The following is a 22,893-nucleotide window of genomic DNA, read 5'->3' as shown; positions in this document are numbered from 1 at the left end:
AAGTCTCACTTACATTTCACCCAACGCGCAACACAGAACGCCAATAAACCTCAACGCGCGCCCTATCCAGTGCACTTTGGCGTTCCTCCCAGCACGCGCCTTTTAACCAGGCTTCGCATGACATGACAGATGAAGGCGGCTTCGAACTCGGACCCCGTCAACTGATCACACATTCGTCCGGCCTCCGTCTCTGGTGTACCGACGAGCTCGAGGGACCCGGGGCTGAGACCGGCAACGCTCGCACTCCCAGCCACGTCAGTCAGCTTTTGGGGATCTACCCGTCGGCGGTTGGCTTGTCTTCAACTGCCTCTTTCCACCGCGGATCCCCTGGCTAAGACCATGAAGCATCAGCCATCGGCTCCAGCGTGTCTCGCCGATCCCAAGGGGATTCGTTCAGCAAGCCCGCTAGCGTCGCCAGGCGGTGCGGCTTCGTTCCTAGGCTCAGCCTGCCAAGCTGTCGGTCCAACTGAGGAATTGAACCCTTCTACCCCTCCCCCCCTTCGTCCGACCCCTTTCCCCTGATCGATGCAATCAGTCGGGAACGCACTGAACTCTACTAACGAAAGTCCGAACGCTCAGCCGCGCTGCGAGTCGGGCCCGCTTGAAAAGTTGACACCTGCACACGCTAGCTAGGCCTTGATACTCCGTGCCCCCGTCGCTGCGTCGAAGTGTTTGGAGGGTTTTGGCTGACCCTGTCCTGGCCCAGCGGGCGTGTAAGGCAAAGCAAGGCGAAGGCGGTACGGGATGGTTCCTGAGGGAAATCAAACGAGTTGGCTGTTACTTCGTCACTGACCCGCCCGCCTCTCGGCACTCGGCAGTGTTACATGGGCAGATGCTGCATCACGACGGGGTGTCCTCTCTCCCACTGGCCAGAAGTCCGATTCGGCTTGGGACTATGGTTCCCGTGTCCGGCGATTTCATTTGCACATATCCGTACATTAACGGGTGTCATTAGCGTGCCTGGGAAACGGCGCGGGAATAAAAGATTGAAGAAGTGGTATGAGTTCTGCACAAAGCGCCACAAATCCCCGCCTTGGGATGTGTTTGGCCTGTAGTTACAAGTCTAGTCGGGCGCGTCGTCAATGCGCCAGTATTGTCCTCCAGCTGGACGGGCCTTGTCTTCGCAGCGGCTGACATTCAGGGGAGGGCTGCCTCGGGGAGAGAGTTATGTCGATGAACGAGAACTTTTTCAGGCCACAGTGGTTGAGTGTCTCGGTCAATGGTGGTAAGGCCTGCCTCTGTCTCTGCCTTGTTCGATATCCGATAGATACCCGGAACGTCGCGCCAGTACGGATACTGCGGGTTAGATGTGATTATGCCCGGGCAGGGCAGCGTCCTACCGAGTTTAAGTTTGCTATGCAAATAGACTCAATCTGCCCGTCACCCATTACGATCCGCACATCGAAATCCCGGTTTGCTCGAAATACCATGTTTGATGTCTTGCCCCCCTGCCCACAAGTGGGAACGTTGGCTAGTCAATAACCTCCCCCTCTTTGTCCCAAGACGGCTTATGCCATCATAACTCGAGAATGGGCACAAGGGCCTTGCTCTCCGAGCCCAGCTTCAGGGTTACCAGGAGTGGAGGCCATGAAGGAAAACATGCCAATCATAATGTTATCTCTAAAATGGGGCTTTCGCCGTGCGCCCGGCCTCTTCCTGTGTGCTCTACACATTTTAGGTATCCCACGAGCGAAGCAGGTGGCAGTACTCTTTATCGGGAAAAGCAAATAAGAAATTGGGACGACTCCGGCGACTCAAAGAAATTGACAATGTCCGTAGGGCAAGGCTCGTGGATCGGATGGCGCTGGAACGATGGCTATGCTCGCAAGAAGAAAAGATAAAAGTGCTTTTCACAATTGAGTACCCTTCTTTCGTTTTGCCCAGGTGTCATTGAAGCTGATTGGAAGCCAAGCCATTTTAGCGAGGTGTTCTCCTGAAGGCTCGGTTCCACTGGCACCATCATCATCAGATCATTTGCCAGGGAACCTAATGGATCTGGCTTCACGGCCGATACGCGGAGAACCTCTCTTCGTCTCCGCAGCATGTTGGCGGTGAGCCGGACAGTCCGGAGAGCAGAACGGGGCGGGGGCAGATTGGTGTGGAGTTGACATTGGGCTACCTCATGAGATGAGGCTCCCATACGAACGGGTTCCATGTCGTCCCCGTGGCACAAAAAAAAAAAAAAAAAGAAGAAGAAGAAAAAAAGAAGAAGGAAAAAAAAAACCGCCCAGTGTTGCCATGGGGAAACCCCGGCCGGTTGGGAATCCCTATCCAGGTAGCACAAAGTCCTCAGCCCCCCGCCGGAGTAGTCCACGGGCGGTGTAGTGGTTGACATGTTAAAGAACCATGGTTTGGAGTGTTGCCGTTTCTTCATGCACCAGAGCTATAGAGTATAGAGCAACATAGGTGTTTGGTAATGAGAGGGCAGGGTTTGATCTTGGCACGTTGAAATTTTCCTTCAGCAAGAATGGCACAGAGAGAAGCCGATTGCTGTACACACAAATGCCGTTGTCCGAAAAGGACGGTATCACGTAGAAGGGGGCTGATGGTATGGCTAGCGCGTCCATTGAGATTGACCAAAGAACCGCGTCCGTCGAGAATCCTGTCGTTGAGCAAAAGCGCCGAGCACTTGCGGGACGCCAAGAAGGCAACGCGTGGCTCAGTGGCAATCCACGTCCGCAGAGCCGAGAGAAGAGGATCGAGATTGCTCATCATCATTTGGAGATGAGGGCAGTTGCCATCCTATCAAGGCGGCCGCAGCGTTGGTGTGAGAATGACAGCGTTGCAAGCGAGACTGAGTTCCACACACCAGCGTCACAATGTCGAATGAATAATCGACACTGCTGACACGACGTGTGCTGATGAGGATTGCGGCTGTGGCCACGACGTCAGCTTCCAGTTTGGGTGAAGGTATTGGGGTGAAGGAAAGATGAAATGAGCAGATAATCTACCGCCTGGAGAAATTTTATCAGAAAGGCAGAATTGATTGGGAACTCACAGTTGCAGGCTCGGGGCTGTCTCGGCCCGAGGGACCCAAGGAGTCCAGTTATTGACAACACTTTTATTGTTAATACCTGAGGTACCGTACCGTATCTACCTTCGTACCGTACCTGCCTTGGCACCTAGTTACTACCTACAGGGTGGCAGGGGTAAGTTTTTTCCCCCCTATGATGTTATCCCCCATAGCTGACATCATGATAGAGGGGGAATATTCACCAAAAGTGAAGTTCTGTAGTAGGGGTGTGAGCACTAGTTACCTAACAGGGGGAAAAAACTTCGGCCGGATACCATAGTACCTATAGACCCAGGGACCCGTCGGTGCACGAGCCACAGTCACAACGACGGCGTTGGCCGGCGCACCTTGCGCCGCCCCAGCTGGGATCTCCCAGGCTCTCCGTCGCTGCTCCCGGTTGAGGGATGATACATGAGCAAGCGGTGCGGGGAAGTTGAAATGTCAAGACCCAGACGGAATGAAATAGATAGGTAAGTGGTGTATAGAAGATCGACCACGATGATCTTCCCTTGACGGGACGACAAAGGCAACCTTTGCATGAACACAAAAGACTCGGGGGCACCGCCACAAGTGTGCTATATTTGTGCTCCTTCACAGGAGTGCCGATCGAGATTCAAGCATGTAGCATTCTTGTGACTGCTGTTCATCTCGCATGGACGATTGCGTCTTGGTTTGCTCAGGGACACCCCAATCCCTCTTGGCTGTTGGGAGGAGAGGACCGCTTGTGATAATGTTGGTTCTTCGGCCTTTCCCAGTTTGTAGGGAACCTCCTTGGCGGTAAGGTTCTTGTATCATCCCCCTACCCACCAAGGGTTCCAAGCTGTGGTTTCCGATGATCAGGACTGGGTAGTTGTTGGTGAACTACCAACCTACGTAGTTCAGGGTTCATAGAGCGCATTAATGAGGCTGGAGCTGAGCTCCTACCACCAAGGAACAATCTGGTAAGAATCCGGGTCGCGACCGCTCTTGCCATCACGTACACAGCCAGCATCAGACAACATACCTAGCAACGCCGATTGTACACTCGCTTCAACCGTGTCTTTCTTTACGTGCAATAAGAGAAAATCCAGGACCGGTGGCTTTTGGGCTGCTTTCTAAACGTTAGGGAGAACCAGAATGAAACCAGAACACACCGTTAGGTCTCGGAGCAACGGGTGGCATGCAGAACCCAGACTCGAAACCATGAGTAGGTAGTTTCGCACTATAAGTACAGCAACAAGAAGAGTAGCAAGTGGTCATGAGATTCCAGACGACGCGAGGCCGCTTCCAGTGGGAGGCCAGAGCCGGTGCAGTACCGTAGCACGCTTGAATGGAAATGTCACTCCTTTGCTCTGATTGGACAGAACTTAAAGCCCGCGGGAAAAAACCCGCCCTCGCCTTCGGTTGTTTCCCAACCATCCGCGGCCACAGTCGAATAGCAAAAGTAACGGGAAACCATTTTGGCATAACCGCCATCTATCACACTTATTCGTAAATCAAAACTCTTGGTCCTTCTGTCGCAATATCGTCGAGTCTTTCTTTCGACATCATGCGCGGGTCTGAATCAAACAAGGATGAAGTCCCAGCTGAGAAGCTGGCCGGCGGCGGTGTTAACCGGGATATTGAGCAGCAGCAGAACCCTGAGACCGACGGAGCTCAAGTATCTTCGATTTTCAAGTCTCTTGGTATTCTTGACAGACTTCTGGCCCTCTGGATCTTTCTCGCCATGCTGATAGGCATTCTCCTGGGAAACTTTGTTCCCAACGCCGGGCCAGCGCTCCAACAGGGTAAATTTGTCGGGGTATCTGTGCCAATAGGCAAGTTTCTCATCCGCATACCTGCCGGAATACCTCTGACGTTATTCAGCCATCGGCCTGCTGGTTATGATGTATCCTATCCTGTGCAAGGTTCAGTACGAGAAGCTGCACAATGTCTTCCGCACGCGGGAGATCTGGATACAACTCGTCTTCAGCGCAATCGTCAACTGGGTCATTGCACCTCTCTTCATGGTCAGTGTGGGATATCTCCAACTTTCGTCCTGGAATACAACTGATAGTGGGAGCGTAGCTTGCCTTATCATGGGCGTTCCTGCCGGACAAAGAAGGTCTGAGGAATGGTTTAATTCTAGTTGGAATCGCGAGATGCATTGCCATGGTGCTGATCTGGACGAGTTTGGTCAGTAACCTCTCGGGACTATACGTATCGCTGCACGCTGACAGGTCTGACAGGCTAGGGGGGACGGAGATTATTGCGCTATCCTTGTGGCGGTCAATTCGTTTCTGCAGATTGCCCTCTTCGCCCCCGTCGCGCTGCTCTTCATTAGGGTTATCGGCCAAGACAGCAGCATCTCCTCCGTCTCGTACTCGACAGTCGCATCTGCAGTGGGCGTTTTCCTCGGCATCCCCCTTGGCGCGGCCATCATTACCCGCCTATCATTGATATACACCGTGGGCCACGAGGCGTACACTGTCAAAGTGATACCGTTCTTGGCGCCGTGGTCGCTGGTCGGCCTTCTTTACACCATCATCGTCCTCTTCGCATCCCAGGGGTCACAGGTCGTCCACCAAATCGTGTCCGTGGTGCGGGTCGCGGCGCCGCTGGTGGTCTACTTCTCCGTAATCTTCTCGGCGACACTGCTCGTGGCCCGCAAGCTGGGTTTCCGCTACGGTCTCGCTTGCACGCAGGCATTCACGGCGGCTAGCAACAACTTTGAACTGGCCATTGCGATTGCCGTCGCGACATACGGACCTGAGTCGGATGAGGCGCTTGCAACGACCGTCGGGCCGCTCATTGAGGTTCCGGTACTCCTTGGACTGGTCTATTTCATCAAGTGGTTTGCCCGGCGGAATGGTTGGAACGACTAACGCAGAGCACCACATGCCGGTGTCATGGGTCCAAGAGTCTGCAGGAGCTAGTACTTAGGCGTGCGTGGGAGATCGCGCCTGGCAAAGCCGGCCTAGCCGATACGCATGAGATATGACGTTTGGCGTATTTGAAAATATATAGATCGGTCTTAAATCCGAGTGTGCTAGCACCTCGTAGATACCAACTCAGCTCGCTCGAATCCGACAGATGCCTCTACAAGACGCAGCTGGAAAGGCTACAAAGTGAGCGTTGTATGTGGGCGTCGCAGGTCCCGAACGGGCGGACCCCTGCCTCTCTCTTAGCTCACGTTGTACCTCCAGCCGTAGTGACCCTCAAGGTGACCAAAGCTCCCTGTCACAGTTCGTTGCACCTTCTCGTTCCAGACAGGTCCCCGTTTTGCTTCCGACCGCTAGTCCCATCACCACACTCTCTCTCCCTCCTTGCCAACCCCCAATCTCCCTCCCACCCCCTCCACTGGCATTCTGCAACCAATCCGAGCAATCGGTCCTCACGCCGAAACTTGAAGCGGTTGCTCCATCACAAATTTGCCATCAAGCTGCTCAAGTGCCCGTGGCAGAACTCCAGTGGTGTCTCCAATTCTCCGAGCTGCCGAGCAGCACCGCCAGATCCTTCGGAGCTCCCCTTCCCCCACGGTTCCGCCATGGAGTCGCTTCCTCGCGAGTTGATCGATGCCATCCTCCAGCAATGCGTCGCCTTGGGGCCGCGGAATAACGTTTTGGACCTTCGACTCGTTTGCAGGGCCTTCGATCGCTTTCTCAAACCCTACGCGTGCCGGACCGTAGCTCTTGAGTTCAGCCGTCTAAGCAAGAACAGCCGCCGCCGGCAACCTGATGTCGACTCCCTCCAGACGATTGGGTACCATTGCAAGTCCATGTACATTGACTTGATGGTTCTTCGTGATGAACGTAAGCAGGAGAACGACCATCAAAGACCTGCAATTTCGTACTGACCCTCGCTAGTGGAAGTCGAGTTTCTGTCCACCATATTCGACCGAATACCTTCCATGAAGCACTTCGTCCAAACTTTACAGCGCGAATACTGTATGTCTCCGGCCTCCTTCACGACGCTGGAATATCGACATATGCTCGAAACGATACTATTCAACTGCCAATTCGTCTCTTCTCTTCGCCTCAACCTGCCTTTCCAGCTCGTGGGCCACCGCTGTAATGCCGCAACAATGATCCTCGCGAATACCTTTTCCGCCTTCTCCCGCCGCCCGGAAGATTCCCTATCTCTCAAGACACTCGTTCTCGAAAACGTCTCGGACCAGGCCATTGTGGATCTTTGGACCAACCCCTCTGACGTCCTCGCCATCATGCGCGCCATCCGTCAACTCGAACACATGGTGCTCTCCTTTCGCCGCCACGAAGTCGATCCACCCCGCGTGTCCTTCTACGGCACGTGTCTGTGGGATCTCATACACAATGCGGATGTCCTGAAAACACTGTGTCTGTCTGGTACAGACGACGACCGTCCACCGCGAGGCCTGAAGCAAACAAAGGCGTGGAACATGACACTGGATGAGTGGCGGGCCCGCGCGCTTCCTCCTCCACCAGTTACGCTGACCTTCCTCACGGCTCTTGAGCTGAAGCGCGTTGAGATCACACCGTTTTTTCTGCGCTGTGCTGCTCGTAATTTTGGCGTGACCTTGCGCGAGCTGTACCTAAACGAGGTCTATCTCAAGGCCGAGCAAGGGCAAAACCTCAATGAAGACTCGAAGCAGATTCTTTGGATCGGCCTACCGAATCAGCGTCCTGGCCTTCATGACGACTGGATGGCTATGATTGTCCGCGAATCGTGTCCGAAACTCGAGATATGCCGAGCCTCCTTCCTGGGCTATGACCTCTACACTCGCGACGACTTGCCGCCTTCGCCCGCCCCATCGTCTCCAGACTTCGATTTCATTGATCCCTGCGGACTGGGCCGCTCGATCGCGCAACGCTTTGTCGAGGTCACCCTTGGCTATCACCAACCTCCACAGTCGGACGGCAGCCCCGTATGTTATCTCCCAGTCCTGGAATCCAACGATTACCTCCTCACCCAGATGCGGCCGCGCACCCGTGCGTTGCGGGTCACCGAGTACGATGTAAATGCATATCAAACAGCCGTACGGAACGGCACCAGCAGTTGGCAGCGCAGCATTGATGGCGTATTTCCGAATTGTAATAGTGGCACGCTCGAGGAACTTCACTACATCGCCGAGACCGCGTGTCAGGGTATGAATGAGATCCAGCGGCAGCGTAACGAGCATATGGGCCAAGAGGACGGGGGCGATGGTGGTGGTGAGGCCGGTAATGGTGCCAACGGGGGCGGCGGGAACCTGGCAGAAAACCTTCTCAATTTGAACTTTGCAGAGGAGTGAGCAAGCTCTCTAGATGACAGAGCTTTGCAGGAGGACCCCAGAGGAAGCACGCTGCTGAACCGTTATACGATTGCTGCCGTGTTACCACTTATGAGATGGAAGGACTGGAGCCACGATCCCAGTTGTGGCAGGCGTTATACGGTACGAATCTTTTTCTGTTTCTTTCTCAATGTCGGCATATGCCAGAATATCATGAGTGTCATTGGAGTTTGTAACGAGGTTATTGGTAATACCCCTTCCATATTCTAGAAATTTCATTTGCTTCATATACCTATGCTTCCTTTTTGGGGGGGGCACCCTTGTATGATGATGATGTCGACGGAGCTTCTATCCGACACTAGTTCAAAGAAAAGAAGAGGAAGAAGAAAAGAAAGAAAAAAGGACGGTAAACAGTAAAAACGCATTAAGCCACCCGGAAGTAGGTTGGCGGCGTCACTCTAAGCTCGCTCGCGGCGATAGCTCTTCAAAAATCCATAACCCTAAACACCTAGAAATCAAGAAGCGCCTTCTTCTTCAGACGGTTCCTCTAGTGACCGTTGGTGCCATTTTTCTGCTCGGCGACAGCCTTGTCAAGGGCCTGAAGCACATCGCGGCGCAGGTCCTCGGCGTCCTCAACACCGCAGCTGATGCGGACGAGGTCGTCAAAGACGCCGACGGCCTCACGCTGGTCCTTGGGGATGCCGGCGTGGGTCATGCTGCTGGGGAGCTCGACGAGGGACTCGACGCCGCCAAGAGACTCGGCGAGGGTGAAGATGCGGGTGAGCTGGCAGAAACGTTCGGCAGCAGCGTGGCCGCCCTTGATACGGAAGGAGAGCATACCACCACCCATGCCATCACGGTGCTGCTTCTTGGCGATGGCGCGGTGGGGATGAGAGTCAAGGCCAGGGTAGTTAACGGCAATGACGTTCTCTGAAGCCTCAAGGGCGGTGGCGACGGCGGTTGCGTTACGGGATGCCTCGCGGGCGCGCAGGTGCAAGGTCTTGATGCCGCGGTGGGCGAGCCAGCAGTCAAAGGGGGAGGGGACGGCGCCGATGGCGTTCTGGAGGAAGCCGAGGCGCTGCTTGAGGTCGTCCGAGTTGAAGGCGGCGACGCCCATAACAACGTCGGAGTGGCCGTTGATGTACTTTGTGACGGAGTGGACGACGATGTCGGCGCCAAAGTCGAGGGGGTTCTGGACGTAGGGGGAGAGGAAAGTGTTGTCGACGACAACCTGGATGCCGTGCTGGTGGGCCTGGGTGACGACGGCGCGGACGTCGACGAGGCGGAGGGTGGGGTTCGAGGGGCTCTCAATCCAGACGAGTTTGGTCGCGGGCGTGATGTGAGCCGAGATGTCGACCTCGATCTCGGGGGTGAAGGTAACCTTGACGCCGTGGGCCTTTGCGACCTGGGTGAAGTAGCGGTGGGTGCCGCCGTAGACGTCCGAGACGGAGATAACGTGGGAGCCGGCGGCGAGGGACTGGAGAACGACGGCGGTGGTAGCGGAGCCGGAGGAGAAGGCAAGTGCGTACTTTGCGTGCTCGAGGGCGGCGACGGCCTGCTCGAAGTTGTCACGGTTGGGGTTGCTAGAGCGCGAGTACTCGTAGACGCCTACGGGCTTGCCGACGCTGGTCTGGGCGAAGGTGGTTGACAGCGAGATAGGTTCAATGACGGCGCCGGTGACAGGGTCGTGAGGGGAGCCAGCGTGGACGGCGAGAGTGCCGAAGTTGTGGACGGGAGAGGGCGCCCGAGGAGGGGTATCGATAGGCTGCTCGGTGGGGACGGCCATGATTGCGACGATGGAGGGGTTCTATGGAGGGGTTTTGGAGGGGTCTTTTTTCTTTTTTGAAGAGCCGGTCTTGACCTTTAACAGAACAGGTATCGCGGCTTGTTTTTTAATAAAAAGAAAGTTCGAGGAAGACGGGAGGGATGAGGATATCAGACTAAGAAGGAAAGCCTCGGTTTTTTTGTGAGTAGAGTCGAGGGTAACCGAGCCGCGGGGTCTTTAACTTTTTTTCTGTCCTTAGGTCTGCTATTACGTATGAACAGAGGTCTGCTATTACGTATGAATACAGAAAAAAAAAACCCCCAGTCGGTATCCGTACGGTTGAGTGGGAATCGCCCCGCTTCGCCGGTAGATCGAAAAAAAAGAAAAAAAAAAGGAGGGAGGGAGAGAGAAAAGATGACGGTGCTTTGTTTCGTGGGTGCTCTGAGCCCTGAAAGCCTAGAGGAATCGATCACGCAATCGCGGCGCCTGCCGGCCAAGGTGATGAGTCAATGGGCTGGTCTAGGGTACTCAATTGGGGTTCGCGGTGGTGAAGTTCCGCGCTGAAAGAAGGCGGGACAGTTTTTTGCTATTTATCGTCGGCGTCTTATACTTTAGAGGGGATCCTGTTGAGTAGAGTTATATGATTGATGGCGACGGGTGGTCTACGACGGCTGATAGAGGCAAAGTCAAAGAGCAGTCACACCGGGAATCAGGTCCGGTGGATGGATGTTGAGGATGGCGCAATCCGGAGCTAATATGCAAGGCACTTAACTCTCGTAGGCAGGTAATGAGGTGCTCAAGAGAATCCTCCGGGGTTGGACAATTAGTGGTCGCGCTTGTATGTACGGTCGATCGGTTGATCGGGAAGGTCACACCAATACGGGGAAGGCAAGATCATATGGCACTTTATATTGCGATCCCTCGGATGGCGCCTTCGATTCTGACCACTCTTAGACACCCCGCCTCCAGCCGGAGCTGACATAGACTGAAGGAGCTGGGAACAGCCAACCAGGTTGATGAGTAAACTGGTTCGATGGGCTTCCGTCATCACAAATCCCGATGGTGCAAGACGTACAGTTTGCACCTTGCCGCGTCTGCTTGTCCGCTTGTCCGTAATCCGCAGTTGGCATGTAGGCATGTACGCGTATGTAACATGGTAGCAGCAGGGTCAGATAAGCTGAACGACCACGGCGCTGCGACACAACATCCTTCGGAACTTGTAAGAACAGGGTCTTCGGGGTATAGGTTCCGCATGCTGACATATCCACTTCTTGAATGTGAGTTCTGGCGACAAGGAGGGAAAACTACCTAGGTACGGTATCCGTATAGTGGAACCGAGACATCAAGCGGCCAGCTTCGGCTCTCCGTTCGATACCATGACTAATGGATTGTTTTGCTTATATCATCCTGAATGACAGCACCTCAATCCTAGTCAGCTGCCTTACTACTCCGTCACGCAGGTGACAAAAAAACGACCTCAAGACTGTATACCAACTAGACTACGGAGTACTAAAGTCGTAATTAACATAAGGAAAAACATATTGGGTGGCAGAAAGGGCAGTCTTGTATTAGATTGAGTTGATTTTTATAGGTATATATGCTCGATAATCTAATGTTGCGCTGTTTGTATAGTTAGTATAAGTAGTAGTATTATTACGTCAATTGAAGTGTGGAAGCTTTTGGCTAACCGCGTGCCCATCCAGCTCCCTGACAACGTTAGGTACTTCACCTAAAAGTATGTTTCACCTGCTCCAAGCTCTGCTGGTCTTGTCTGTCAACTCTATCTCCCGTCAAAAACGCAACGTAACGCTGCCAATGGCGACCGGGCCAGCGCCCCGTTGTTGACAGCCTGTTCTTTCTCAGATCACCTCACACGCACGTTGATAGAGTATACGTAATACATGTAAACGGCGGCGGATACCTAATCTTACCCAAGCCTTCGGGACGTGGCATCTCACATGTGCAAACCTGTTGCGTCACCAAGTATCACAACATGCACGCGGCAAACACAAATGAAACCAAACGCCGACGAGCATGGAGCATGAAGCCCTGTTTATTATTCCCAATGTGGAAGGTCATTTACGCATAAGCATTCCTCTGTCTCCGCCAGGACCGGCACCTAAACTTGTTCAGCGAGGAGCGAAACTCGCGGGAAGACTCCACGGCGAGACTGCAAAGGCCTCATTAAGGTGTGACCTCTCTTGTCTTGGAAATGGGTTTTTTTTTTTCCCTGAGACAAGTCTGCGCACGACGTGCGACCGATGGGAGCTGTTTTACCCTACCGGTGCCTTGTCGTTGTAATCTTCATGAAAAAAAAAAAACATTCGACGAATTGAGGTGCCCGCTTTGGGATATATGTTCTTCGACCAATCGTCTGCTTCCGTAGGGACTAGGGCAGGCCCGGTTAGCTTACTCTTACATAACCCTGTCGGAGAAAACATGGTCTCACACCTTGCGCAGAACCCCATACTAACTAACCCTTTTATGCTTTTTATGGTTTTGTTCCATCCGCTTTGGCTTGGACGTCCTTGCATGTCAAGTCAAGTCATGTTCCTACCGTAGTCAGTCAGAGGAGAAGACCATGGCAGGCGACCCATCGCCGATGCTCCTGGCAGAACCATCCTTTATCTCGCCGATTTATTACCTCATTGGGCGAATGACCGAAACGGACAGCACGGGGCCACAGGAGATCTCAACGCAGCATGGCAGTTCCCTCTGTTTTTCTGCTTGGTGTAATTCAATGCCTGCTTTATGATCAGTGTATTGCCGGCTCGATAGTACGCATGAACGAAACTTCCCGCGGCGCCGATATCACTCGGCTATCCTCTGAACACCCCACACGTTCTTGAGCTGGTACCCTCAAATCCAGATCCGTATGCGCCGGCGCCTTCGATAGCATCGGCTAAACACCAACCACCAACGCAAGACTGGCTAGAGATGGGTGGTTCACTAATGGCCCAACGTTGCCATCAATTTCCAGCCGTGATCAGCAGCCGCAAGACTTTCAAGCCCTTCAGCGCTTCGTCCTTACTCCCATCCGCTGTTTCAAAAACGACCACTATTAAGGAGAGTTCGCCCGCCGGATCCGACCCGCAAGTTGCGCTGGTCTATTCTCCGGAGACGAGGACTATGGTGTCTCACGTGTCCTGGTCGTGGTATAGCTCATCAACGCCGGACTGTTAGCGATGCCGCTGTTTTCTGCATGTAGAGCGCAGGCTCTCCATTAGCGGTTACCAAGCCGTGGCTTCCAAGGCATCCTGATGATACCTATGTACTCAGAGACAAGAGCGTCTTACCCGTAGATTCAACAATAGTATCCGTCCGAATCGAATAGCCATTTGGTCTGATGTAGCTACATTGGGAAGTATGGCCTGCCGGCTTCCTGCCGAGAAAGAACCTATCATTGGCCTGAAAGCCAAGGTACTGCCGGCTTCCTGCCGAGAAAGAACCTATCATTGGCCTGAAAGGAATTGAACCTGGTCTAGGTTCTTTACCCAAGGTATGTTTTTTGACGTGAGACATACTTGAAGCGCTATTGAAGCCGAGCTGAACGGGCCGCAAAATCTTAGTCGGTTCCATCTGCCTCTCACCGCAGGGGTTGCTCAGTCATCGCGTTCCCTGACGGCCTTGCGGTACAGTCGCTTCTGATAGTTATGACATACCTTATGGTTTTCCGGCGGGAGATCACCTTCACAGCTGCGTCGCTATTGGCAGTCAAAGTGATCCCAAAGCGTTGTTTGTCGACGGCCCATCCTGCCCCGCCGACTCCAGCGAATTCCCAATCAACGCCCATGGTTAGTGTACAACACGATGGCATCATCCATGAAAACCTTTGATATGTCAATTCAGCCGCCAAGATGTACTTCTGGAAACTTTCGTCAACGAACAGATGGCGGGTGAAGGATCGTTGATGCTATGGCCCCGTGCCAGAGGTGCTGTTCACAGACCTGAGGTCGGCCACAGAACAAGCCCACCCAGCCGTCCACCATGAACGTTACAGCTCGCGCTTATGCCTCAGTGTTCATAATGCATCCCTAATGCAAAGACCCCGAGATGTTTCAATAAGCACGTCTGCCAAATGCCGCTTGATTTGCCAGGTCCAATAGAGAGGGAGACAAACACCTAATCGAAATCCCGGTCAGATTCCTTCCCGTTCGGGAGCCGTAGCGCCGCCCTTCACAATGGCAGGGGTCGGCTTCCTGCATCCACACCATAACGCGCAGCATTTGAAGGTCTTTGATTCGACCATGGCGGCGGCCGCCACTGAATCCCGAACGACTGCCACCCCCACCGAGTTCGTCACTTCAAGATATTTGTGGGCACGTCGGTCCTGCGAACCTAATCATAAGCAAATATCAAATGCCAACTATACCGCCACATTCGAGAGGCAAGCACCTGTGGCGATGAAATGACACGATTCTGAACGTGGCGCGTCGACTGATGCGTGGAATCCCTTCCTTTCTTTCATTGTCTCATTACAGGCATTACCGCGAGCATATCTTCAAGACCGTCTATTACATTGCGCCATTGACTAGACACGGAACAGCCCGACGGACTCCTCCGAGCAATGAGTAAGTCGTCTCTAGCTCCCTCAGGCTTATTCGTCTGAGGTGATTCCCTTGCCTACCGAGACTCGTCACCGTAGAAGCCGTAGATGGGTCGCCGTCTAATTAGACCTTGCACCTTGCACACGTACTTTGCTTTTTACTCGTTATACCCTGGCTTTCAAGTTTGGGATCCTGGATCTGGGGTCGGTGTGTGGCGTAAGAGGTTGTGTACGTATATGAGAGCTGACGTACCCAAAGCAAACGAGGGCCGGGGTCAAACACGTCGGGTTCGCGAAGCCGACCTCGTACTCTAAACGGCCGTTTCGTTTTCCCCGGGAAGTTACAGGTACAGTGGTACCAAAGTCAGGCAGGAGGTATCTTGAGTAAGTACTTATGCGCATGTGCCGTACAAATCCCTGCGTGCACGACGAGTGTACATATCTTACCTACTTACCAAGGTACCTAGGCATCCGTGTTCACTTACCTAGTCATGCGTAAGAGGTAGGTAGGTACATGTGTGTCCTGTCTACCAAGGCAGAGGACACTCCAGAGTCCAGACGGCTGCTGCAGACACCTTTCGGCTTCCAAGGCGTACATCGTGGAATATTTGCACACGCACAGCCGTCCGGGGGTTTCCGCGACCATCCTTGATTCGCCGACTCTGGGGATCATTGGTAGTCTGCAGTCCATGGCGGACGCAGACACGACGTCCCATTCGTAGCTAAGTTATCTTCGGCGGTTGAAGGGAGATAGCTTACTAGGTAAACCACCTGGTTGAGTTCGTATGGCAGTTATGCGGCGATATGCATACCTCAATCAACCCGAGAGTTCTCGTGTACGTCCCAACTTTGCAGATGTAACAAGGTACCTGTGCCATGGTAGATCCTTTCGGTGTGGTTGGTTGCACTGCCCACTATCGACACAATGACTTCGCTTCCCACAAATCGATTTCCGGCCCCTCCCTTTAATTGGGCAGTATCCGTACACTCATTACCTTACCTTCGGTAGGTACCTATGGCACGATGCAGGTACCCACAGATAAACCACGTCTGCGCCTGCGTTCCTCCGCTTCTGCCCTGCAAAACACTGACAGACAGCAGTGACACCTTCCTTCCTTTCAGCCCGATATTCGCAACTTGACACCACCGCGCCTACTTACACACTTCATGCCATACTGACAAGAACCTTACCCTACCTGCCTGTCCCACCATGGATAGTTGATTTCACATCCAAACTCGAGAAAAATAGAGGGAAAAAAGGCAATTACCTTGCTTGCATACGAGGCTCGGGCCCAGCCAGCCCCATCGGCCTGGCCTGCCTGTCTTGCTTCATCTCGACGTGCGCTGAGGCTGCGACACGGGTTCCTTTCCTAGGCCTGTGCTGTGTTGGTGGGGGCGGGTACGCTCAGAAGAGACGGGGGGGCGGGGGCACTTTGACCCAGCATATACCTATTGTGGACAGCCCCGGAACAACAAACGATCTTACCTGGCTCCTCGAACCCAATTCGTCCATCTCCACAGCTGCAAGTTGCATAATCCTCCCCGAGACTGCGAAGCCGTCACACACTCCACTCCTCTTACTTTTTTACTTTTACTTTCACTACACGCACTGTTGGAACTGCCTTCTTTCCGTGCCCATTCGACTCCCTCGGCTTTTAAATATCCGCTTGTCAGCCCCAGCTCACGCCATTGGCCCCCCACATTACCCCTACTACCCCTACTGCCTATCCGATATCAACCAGGCTGCCTGCCCGTCTGTCATGCGCCTCGGCCTGCCCCCCATTTAGACTCCAAAACGGAAAGACATCGACGTCAATTGTGCTGTCTTGTTAACGGCACGTGAAGACCAGCTCACCCACATTTGCCTTATAGAGTGGGAACCCCTCACACCGGATACCCGTCCCGATCAACCACTCTTAGTCTCCGATCACATATATACCCTCCTTTCTTTCCTTCCCCCTGCTGTGTCGCCAACATGCCTCCTAGGAGATCACACAAGAAGTCGAGAGCTGGCTGCAAGCGATGCAAGTCGCGCAAGATTAAGGTAACGTCGCCGTGCCCCAGCCCCCGCACCTGCTTTCGCCTACGCCCAGCTCGGCCACCGACTAATACACTGCTTGTTGATAGTGCGATGAAGTTCACCCGAGATGCGGTAATTGCGTCAAGCACGGCGTACCTTGCGACTTTGAGAGCCCAGACATCCTCGACGATATCCTCGTTGCCATCACGCCGTCCAGCAGCACCTTGTCATCAAATTCTCTTGTCGACAGAGCCCCGTCCATGGCACGCTCTCCCTCCTTTACCGGTTCGAATCGAGGCAGAACGCCGTCGTCATCTACGGGCTCGCCTCCTGTCATGAACTACTCGCCGCTCTATATCAGGCCCTCCACCACTACCATTTCCACCGCCACCACTTCCAATAATCGGCTCCTGGAGTTACGGTTGATGCACCAATTCACGTCGTTGACTTCCCGTACGCTGGTGGTGGACACGCCCGCCATCTACGATATCTGGACGAATACGGTCCCGAGGCTGGCCTTCGGTGGCGCCAGTTACCTCGCAGATGCTATGCTCGCCATGTCTGCCTTACATTTACGGTCCTCCAACCCGAATGACAAGGCGCTCATAAGAGCCTCGCACTCGTACATGGCCTCGTCGATAGCGGCGTACTGTGCTTCTCTGCAGAATGGCATTACGGAAGCCAACGCCGAACCCCTTTTCCTGACTGCCACTCTTATCGCCTTTCAGTCTACCGCCTCTCGAATCTTCATACGCGACGAAGTCGACCTGAACGACCCTTCCAGCGCCTACTCTCTGCCGATCTCCTGGTTTCACGCATTCCAGGGCGTCAAAACCGTTGTGGCGACGTCCTGGCCTTGGATTCGGAACAGCAATATTGTTATTCCCATCATTGACTCGCAGCCTGTCCTTCAGCTTGACTTGGATGCCACATCGCCAAACTCATTCTTTGGGGGGCTCCTCGGTAACCTGGAAGACGAACTGCAGGGCGAAGATGACGCCATAACCATGTCGACAAGACAGTCGTACCAGCACGCTGTTGCAGTCCTGAATTGGGCACACAAACTGCCCCACCGCGGTGCTGCTCTCGCTTTCCCGGCCACGGTTTCAAAACGGTTCATCGACTTGGTGGAAGAGCGCCGACCCCGTGCCTTGGCCATTCTCGCCAGTTTCTTCGCGCTGCTCAAGGGCTACGAGTCAGCAGTGTGGTGGCTAGACGGCGTCGCGCGCAGAGAGGTTATGGGCATTGTCTCGCAATTCGAAGCCACCAGCCCCTGGTGGCAATACCTCGAGTGGCCTGTGAGGATCGCCCTGTACAAGGGCTCCATTATCCCGCCGGAGGTTTGGGGATCAGACTGGGTCGCCGAAGAAGGCAAAGCCGAAAAGGGTCACAGCATGACTACCGAGTCGTTCGTGGACCACATTGAAATTTTGACGAGGACCATTGCTACTGCGCAACAATTCTCGGTAGAGGGCATGAACATCCCGGCGCGTGCAATGTAAGCGGAGCAGCTGGCTGCTATGCGAACAAAATGCTCAGGGTTACATATCGCGAAGACTGGACTTCCATTAGATTGGCTAGTCCATACGGCATGAAAGGGAAAAGTATATATAGAGAGAGCAGTCTCGAAACTACGGAGTCTTGGAGCCTTGAGGAAGCGACGAGAGTTTGGTCAAAAAGGCAAGGGGAATGGTCAGGTTCACGGGTCTTGGCTCGTTCTATCATCCTCCCTCGTTACTTTCTTTTGATAACGGTCCACGATGAAATTAAGGGATAGGTATACCATCAAGGTATTTGGGATTATGGCTAGTATACTACGGAAATGGGTTTACGGTGTTTAACGCGATCGAAGCACTACAGCTGACTACAGCTAATAGCGGAGTTCTGGGGTTCTTCAGCCGGGACAGCTCAGGCAGGGCATATTCGCATTTTCAACATATCAGTATTTCTAGCATATGAAATTTGATGACATTATGAAAATGGCGGGCAACAAGCGGCACAGTCGGCGAGGGACCTCCTGGCATAGATGATCATCACAAGTGATTGTGGCCATGTGTTACCCAGCCAGATATTCTCGACTACAAGATGACAGCTAACCGTACCGCATCGGCAGGTTCGGACGACCCAGAGGCGAGCAAGCCGAGGATCGGCGCAAGTTGGTACGCACCATATGATAGAGGTGTACCAATATCTGGCAGCCCAGCCGGCAAGGTCAGTAGTTATCTTGTTTTCCCGCAAAATCTGCCGACAAGATACTTGCGTCTCATGCTCTGTAAGCTTTGGCCGATGTCGCCTTTTCTTTTTCGTTCGAGAAAAAGCCTGTGCTATTAGTTTACTATGGCCGTCCCGTCCCACTTGTGACGGCTTTTCTTGACCAATTTTGCGCATGGCAGTCTCCGTCGTTGCCGCCTTCCATTTACCAAGACGCACGGGAGTTCATGCTCTTGCTTAGGTAGGGGGAGATCAGTAAAGACTGGCCTACGATTGTCATGAGTGGGAGATAGGGGGGGGTGGGGGTTCAAGAGACCCTTTTTTTTTTCTCTTTTCTTTTTGCCCTTCCTTTCTTTCCTTGGTTGGTTAGCAATTTGGGTAGTGCGACGCAGGGACGCTGGTTGGGAACAACGTCGGTGATTGCTAAGCAAGGCGAATTGGATCCACAAGTGCTGGCATCGAACCTAGAGCCAGAGGCGCAGACCGGGGCTGGGTGCCATTGGCGCGCATCGGGAGCCAATACCGCCACCATTGATCAATGGTGTGTAGGCTCTTCGGGTGCACGCTTGTGGCGGCGCCGCCGCGACTGTCACAGCTGTACACGGCTAATATTAAGAGGTGCAGCGTGGAGTGAAGCGGCTGCAGTGGCGGAGAAGCACCTCAATTCGGCATGGTATGAGAGCTATCAACATGAAAGCTATGATATGGCAGCAACGACAATGAGGTCTGAAAGGCATTTCGCCAACGCTGCTCTTTGGCGGAGGGATTGGTCACAGGTGTTGGGATCATAGCTTTGACCCCAAGGTTATCTCAACATCAATCGTCCTTTGGTCTAGGCCAATACAATACGGGAAAGCCAATCGAGGTGCCCGTGCCAATGGCAGGTTCGCGCTTATTACAGTCTTGGGCCGTTTTGTCCTAGAGGCTGCTTCTCAGGAACTGGCACGCCGACTGATGGCCCTGCCGTCAGACTAACTCAGACTAACTCAGACTGTCCGGGCCATTTGCGTTGACAACAACAGGAGAGGTGGTACTTTAATTAAAATGGGCGGGTGACTCCCGCCGAAATGGCTAGAGAGAAGGATCACCTGAGAACCTAGTGAGAGCCTGCATGCAGAGCCGACAGAACCCGCAGAACCCGTTGATGGAAGCTCGCTTGTTTGGGTAATCCGGCAGGAAACCAAGCAGCCGAGGCCCCGGCCGGGGTGGCAGAAAGGAGGGAGTCTGCTTTCCAAAGGCTGATAGGAAGGGCAAATAGGTGTGGAGAAGAGAGGACGTGATTGGAGGGGTCGTCAATTCTTCCCTGAGGGAGCTGCGCGATGAAACGCCAGACTTCCCCCACTGCCAACCAAAGTGGCCCAGGTGGAACGGCCCATGTCAGCGTGGCAGCTTGCCCGCAGTGCTATTTGGTAAGCCGGCAGCTGGTTCGTCATTTGTTTCTTCAATATGTCTGAGGTAATAAAGCGGTGCTTGTTAGCTCCTGGACTCGGCTGGAGGAGTTGTAAGGTGGGTGGCTTGGCGGTGTACACAATATATTGGCTATACGAGTGCCATACAGATTCGGACATTGGCTGCATTCGGTGGAATCTGGAAGCGGGGATAAAAAATAATAATGAATTCGTGGGATCCCGTCAATTAGAGCAAGGTACGGAACAGGTCTCGGTTTAGTTGATGCTCGACGTGCATAGGCGAAGATAAAGTACCATCCCCTAGTCCAGGAACATGCGGAATGACAAGAATAACTTAATTCGTCCTCTGCTTGTTTTGTTTTGTCAACTCGAGGGGCCGTTTCCGCCTTTTTCGTCTCCGGCTTCATCCTGTCATCCCCATGGGTAACATTTGAAAGAAGACCGATTTCGTTGTCCATCGATCTTTGCTGCCCAATATGCTCGTCTCGGTCGCATCCGTCCTCCTTCTCGCCCTTTCCACGGCCAACGCCGCCCTCACTTACAAGGGCGCGGACTGGTCCTCGGCTTCGGTAGAGGAGAAGGCCGGCATCAAGTACAAGAGCAACTCCGGCGCCTCGCAGTCCCTCGAGGTTATCCTCAAGAACGCCGGTGTCAACTCGGTCCGCCAGCGCGTCTGGGTCAACCCCTCCAACGGCGACTACAACCTCAACTACAACCTCGCCCTCGCGAAACGCGCCAAGGCCCAGGGTCTGTCCGTCTACCTCACGCTGCACTTCAGCGACACCTGGGCGGACCCGAGCAAGCAGGCCATCCCCTCGGGCTGGCCGTCAGACATTGACAACCTCAGCTGGCGCCTGTACAACTACACGCTCGAGGTGAGCAACGCCTTCCAGCAGGCCGGCGTCCCGCCCGCTATCATCTCCATCGGCAACGAGATTCGCGCCGGTCTGCTCTTCAACACCGGCAGGACCTCCAACTGGTACAACGTCGCCCGCCTGCTCAACTCGGCCGCCTACGGCATCAAGGACTCGTCCCTCAGCCCGAAGCCCAAGATCATGATCCACCTCGACAACGGCTGGGACTGGAACACGCAGAACACCTGGTACACCAACGTCCTCGCCCAGAACGCCCTCAAGGCTAGCGACTTCGACATGATGGGCGTCTCGTACTACCCCTTCTACGGCTCTGGCGCCACGCTGTCGGCCCTGAAGACGAGCCTGACCAACATGGCCAGCAAGTGGGGCAAGGAGATCGTCGTCGCCGAGACCAACTGGCCCACAAGCTGCCCGAGCCCCGCCTACGCCTTCCCCAGCGACCTCAAGGACATCCCCTTTTCCGCCGCCGGGCAGACCACCTTTGTCAAGCGGGTCGCCGACGTCGTCGCCGGCGTAAGGAACGGAAAGGGGCTTTACTACTGGGAGCCCGCGTGGGTGGACAACCAGGCCTTGGGGTCCAGCTGCCCCTCTAACACGTTGTTCTCGTGGCCCGGTACTGCATTGTCGAGCCTGGATGTCTTCAAGAGCATTTGAGGGGCGCAGCGGTTGGTGGCAGCAGTGTCGGGGACGTTACGGGTTGGAAAGGCCAGCTTTGAAGGAGGATCTGGGCGTGAATCTATTTGCTTCGAGATATATATTCTTTGGACGTGGATCGTACATATTCAGTTTGGCTAGATAATGCAAATAAGCGCTCCGGTAGTATATAAGCAGCCATTGTCAATTCTGGTATCCTTTGCGGACCCATCCATCAACGAGTGACTTGGTTTGGAGTTGTACTCTTACATCTTATCGGTTTTGGAGGGTCTATATAAAGGCCCCGTATCAGCTCATCGCCTAGATGCATACACGCATAGAGACACATGTGATCGCCCAACCTTACCGAGACATAGAATGCACCGAGTACGACGTCTCAATATTGCCTGTTATAAATCCCTTATCAGACAGACGCAAGTCACGTTATGAATCGCAGGGTAAAGTAATGACATGCCTGCCAGTCATCAAATTCCTGCCTTGGTTTCTCAGAGAGGTGTGTTTTGGGAGATGAAGCATAACCACTAACGATGTGTTGCTATATTGTTGCAAATCAAGTACGATATGACGCTCCCAATGTTACCAAGGCAGTCAAGGGCATGGCTAGCTGTAGTGATATATTACAGCAACCTCGGCACCTTCGAAGCATTGTAGGGACGTCAGTACTAACAAGCTGGGGTGCAACAACTCGAAAAATGGTATAGCTTTTGTCCATGCACAGCAATGTCGATCGCCTTAAGCCAAGCCTGCTTACACCAGATTCCACGACGTCAAGCTTGGGTTCGGGCAGCACTAAACCGTTCCCAGTAATCTAATCACAGACGTCTCCTACGCGAAGAGACAAGCAACTGACAACCGATGCAGTTGTTGATGTTCTCTACAGGTAATTCTCTGGCTTCTGGGGATTGCCGAAAACAAGCTGTAGACCTGAAAGATGCGAATCCATGGCCGGGGCCCTGGAGCACATTGAATGCCATCGAGGATGCTCCCAGTACTAGGTCGCCAGGTAATAGGGAAATCAGTGGCTTGCGATGAAAGAGCCTCACATCGACAGCATGCAGAAGAGGAAAAACTATACACAAAGGCTAGAAGGGGAAAACCCGCTAGGAACATAGGCGGGGGTTGGAAATCAGCCATCGCGAATGCCTCGGGGAGACCGACCGAATAAATGGGGAGCGGACGCAGCCTCCTGCCGAG

General features: G+C 53.8%; 6 protein-coding genes across 6 annotated transcripts; 5 read left to right on the top strand and 1 right to left on the bottom strand.

Annotated features, from left to right (window-relative positions):
• Positions 1-4,541: 4,541 nt before the first annotated feature.
• On the top strand, positions 4,542-5,856 carry LY79DRAFT_587029 (arsenical-resistance protein; the record flags this gene model as incomplete). The annotated part of the gene is made up of 4 exons (XM_060560718.1): positions 4,542-4,779; positions 4,859-5,001; positions 5,060-5,167; positions 5,221-5,856. The coding sequence occupies 4 exons, from the start codon at positions 4,542-4,544 to the stop codon at positions 5,854-5,856; spliced, it is 1,125 nt and encodes a 374-aa protein (XP_060418588.1).
• Positions 5,857-6,518: 662 nt separating this feature from the next.
• On the top strand, positions 6,519-8,240 carry LY79DRAFT_587028 (uncharacterized protein; the record flags this gene model as incomplete). The annotated part of the gene is made up of 2 exons (XM_060560717.1): positions 6,519-6,783; positions 6,838-8,240. 2 exons carry the CDS (start codon positions 6,519-6,521, stop codon positions 8,238-8,240), a joined length of 1,668 nt encoding a protein of 555 aa, XP_060418587.1.
• Positions 8,241-8,766: 526 nt separating this feature from the next.
• LY79DRAFT_506994 (Cys/Met metabolism PLP-dependent enzyme) lies at positions 8,767-10,005 on the bottom strand (the record flags this gene model as incomplete). Its single annotated transcript, XM_060553777.1, has 1 exon — positions 8,767-10,005. One exon carries the CDS (start codon positions 10,003-10,005, stop codon positions 8,767-8,769), a length of 1,239 nt encoding a protein of 412 aa, XP_060418586.1.
• Positions 10,006-12,830: 2,825 nt separating this feature from the next.
• LY79DRAFT_319443 (uncharacterized protein) lies at positions 12,831-13,209 on the top strand. Its single transcript, XM_060552394.1, has one exon. It carries the CDS (start codon positions 12,922-12,924, stop codon positions 13,165-13,167), a length of 246 nt encoding a protein of 81 aa, XP_060418585.1. The 5' UTR covers positions 12,831-12,921; the 3' UTR covers positions 13,168-13,209.
• A 3,296-nt stretch (positions 13,210-16,505) lies between these two features.
• On the top strand, positions 16,506-18,052 carry LY79DRAFT_666200 (uncharacterized protein; the record flags this gene model as incomplete). Its single annotated transcript, XM_060563182.1, has 2 exons — positions 16,506-16,574; positions 16,658-18,052. The coding sequence occupies 2 exons, from the start codon at positions 16,506-16,508 to the stop codon at positions 18,050-18,052; spliced, it is 1,464 nt and encodes a 487-aa protein (XP_060418584.1).
• Positions 18,053-20,492: 2,440 nt separating this feature from the next.
• Positions 20,493-21,922, top strand: LY79DRAFT_319393 (family 53 glycosyl hydrolase). Its single transcript, XM_060552393.1, has one exon. The coding sequence runs from the start codon at positions 20,647-20,649 to the stop codon at positions 21,697-21,699; it is 1,053 nt and encodes a 350-aa protein (XP_060418583.1). The 5' UTR covers positions 20,493-20,646; the 3' UTR covers positions 21,700-21,922.
• Positions 21,923-22,893: the final 971 nt, after the last annotated feature.

Source organism: Colletotrichum navitas (assembly GCF_030913465.1).
Source record: "Colletotrichum navitas strain CBS 125086 chromosome Unknown LY79scaffold_6, whole genome shotgun sequence".
NCBI classification, from domain to species: domain Eukaryota; kingdom Fungi; phylum Ascomycota; class Sordariomycetes; order Glomerellales; family Glomerellaceae; genus Colletotrichum; species Colletotrichum navitas.
Note: the sequence above shows the minus strand (reverse complement) of the source record. Positions and strands in the feature narration are given on the sequence as shown.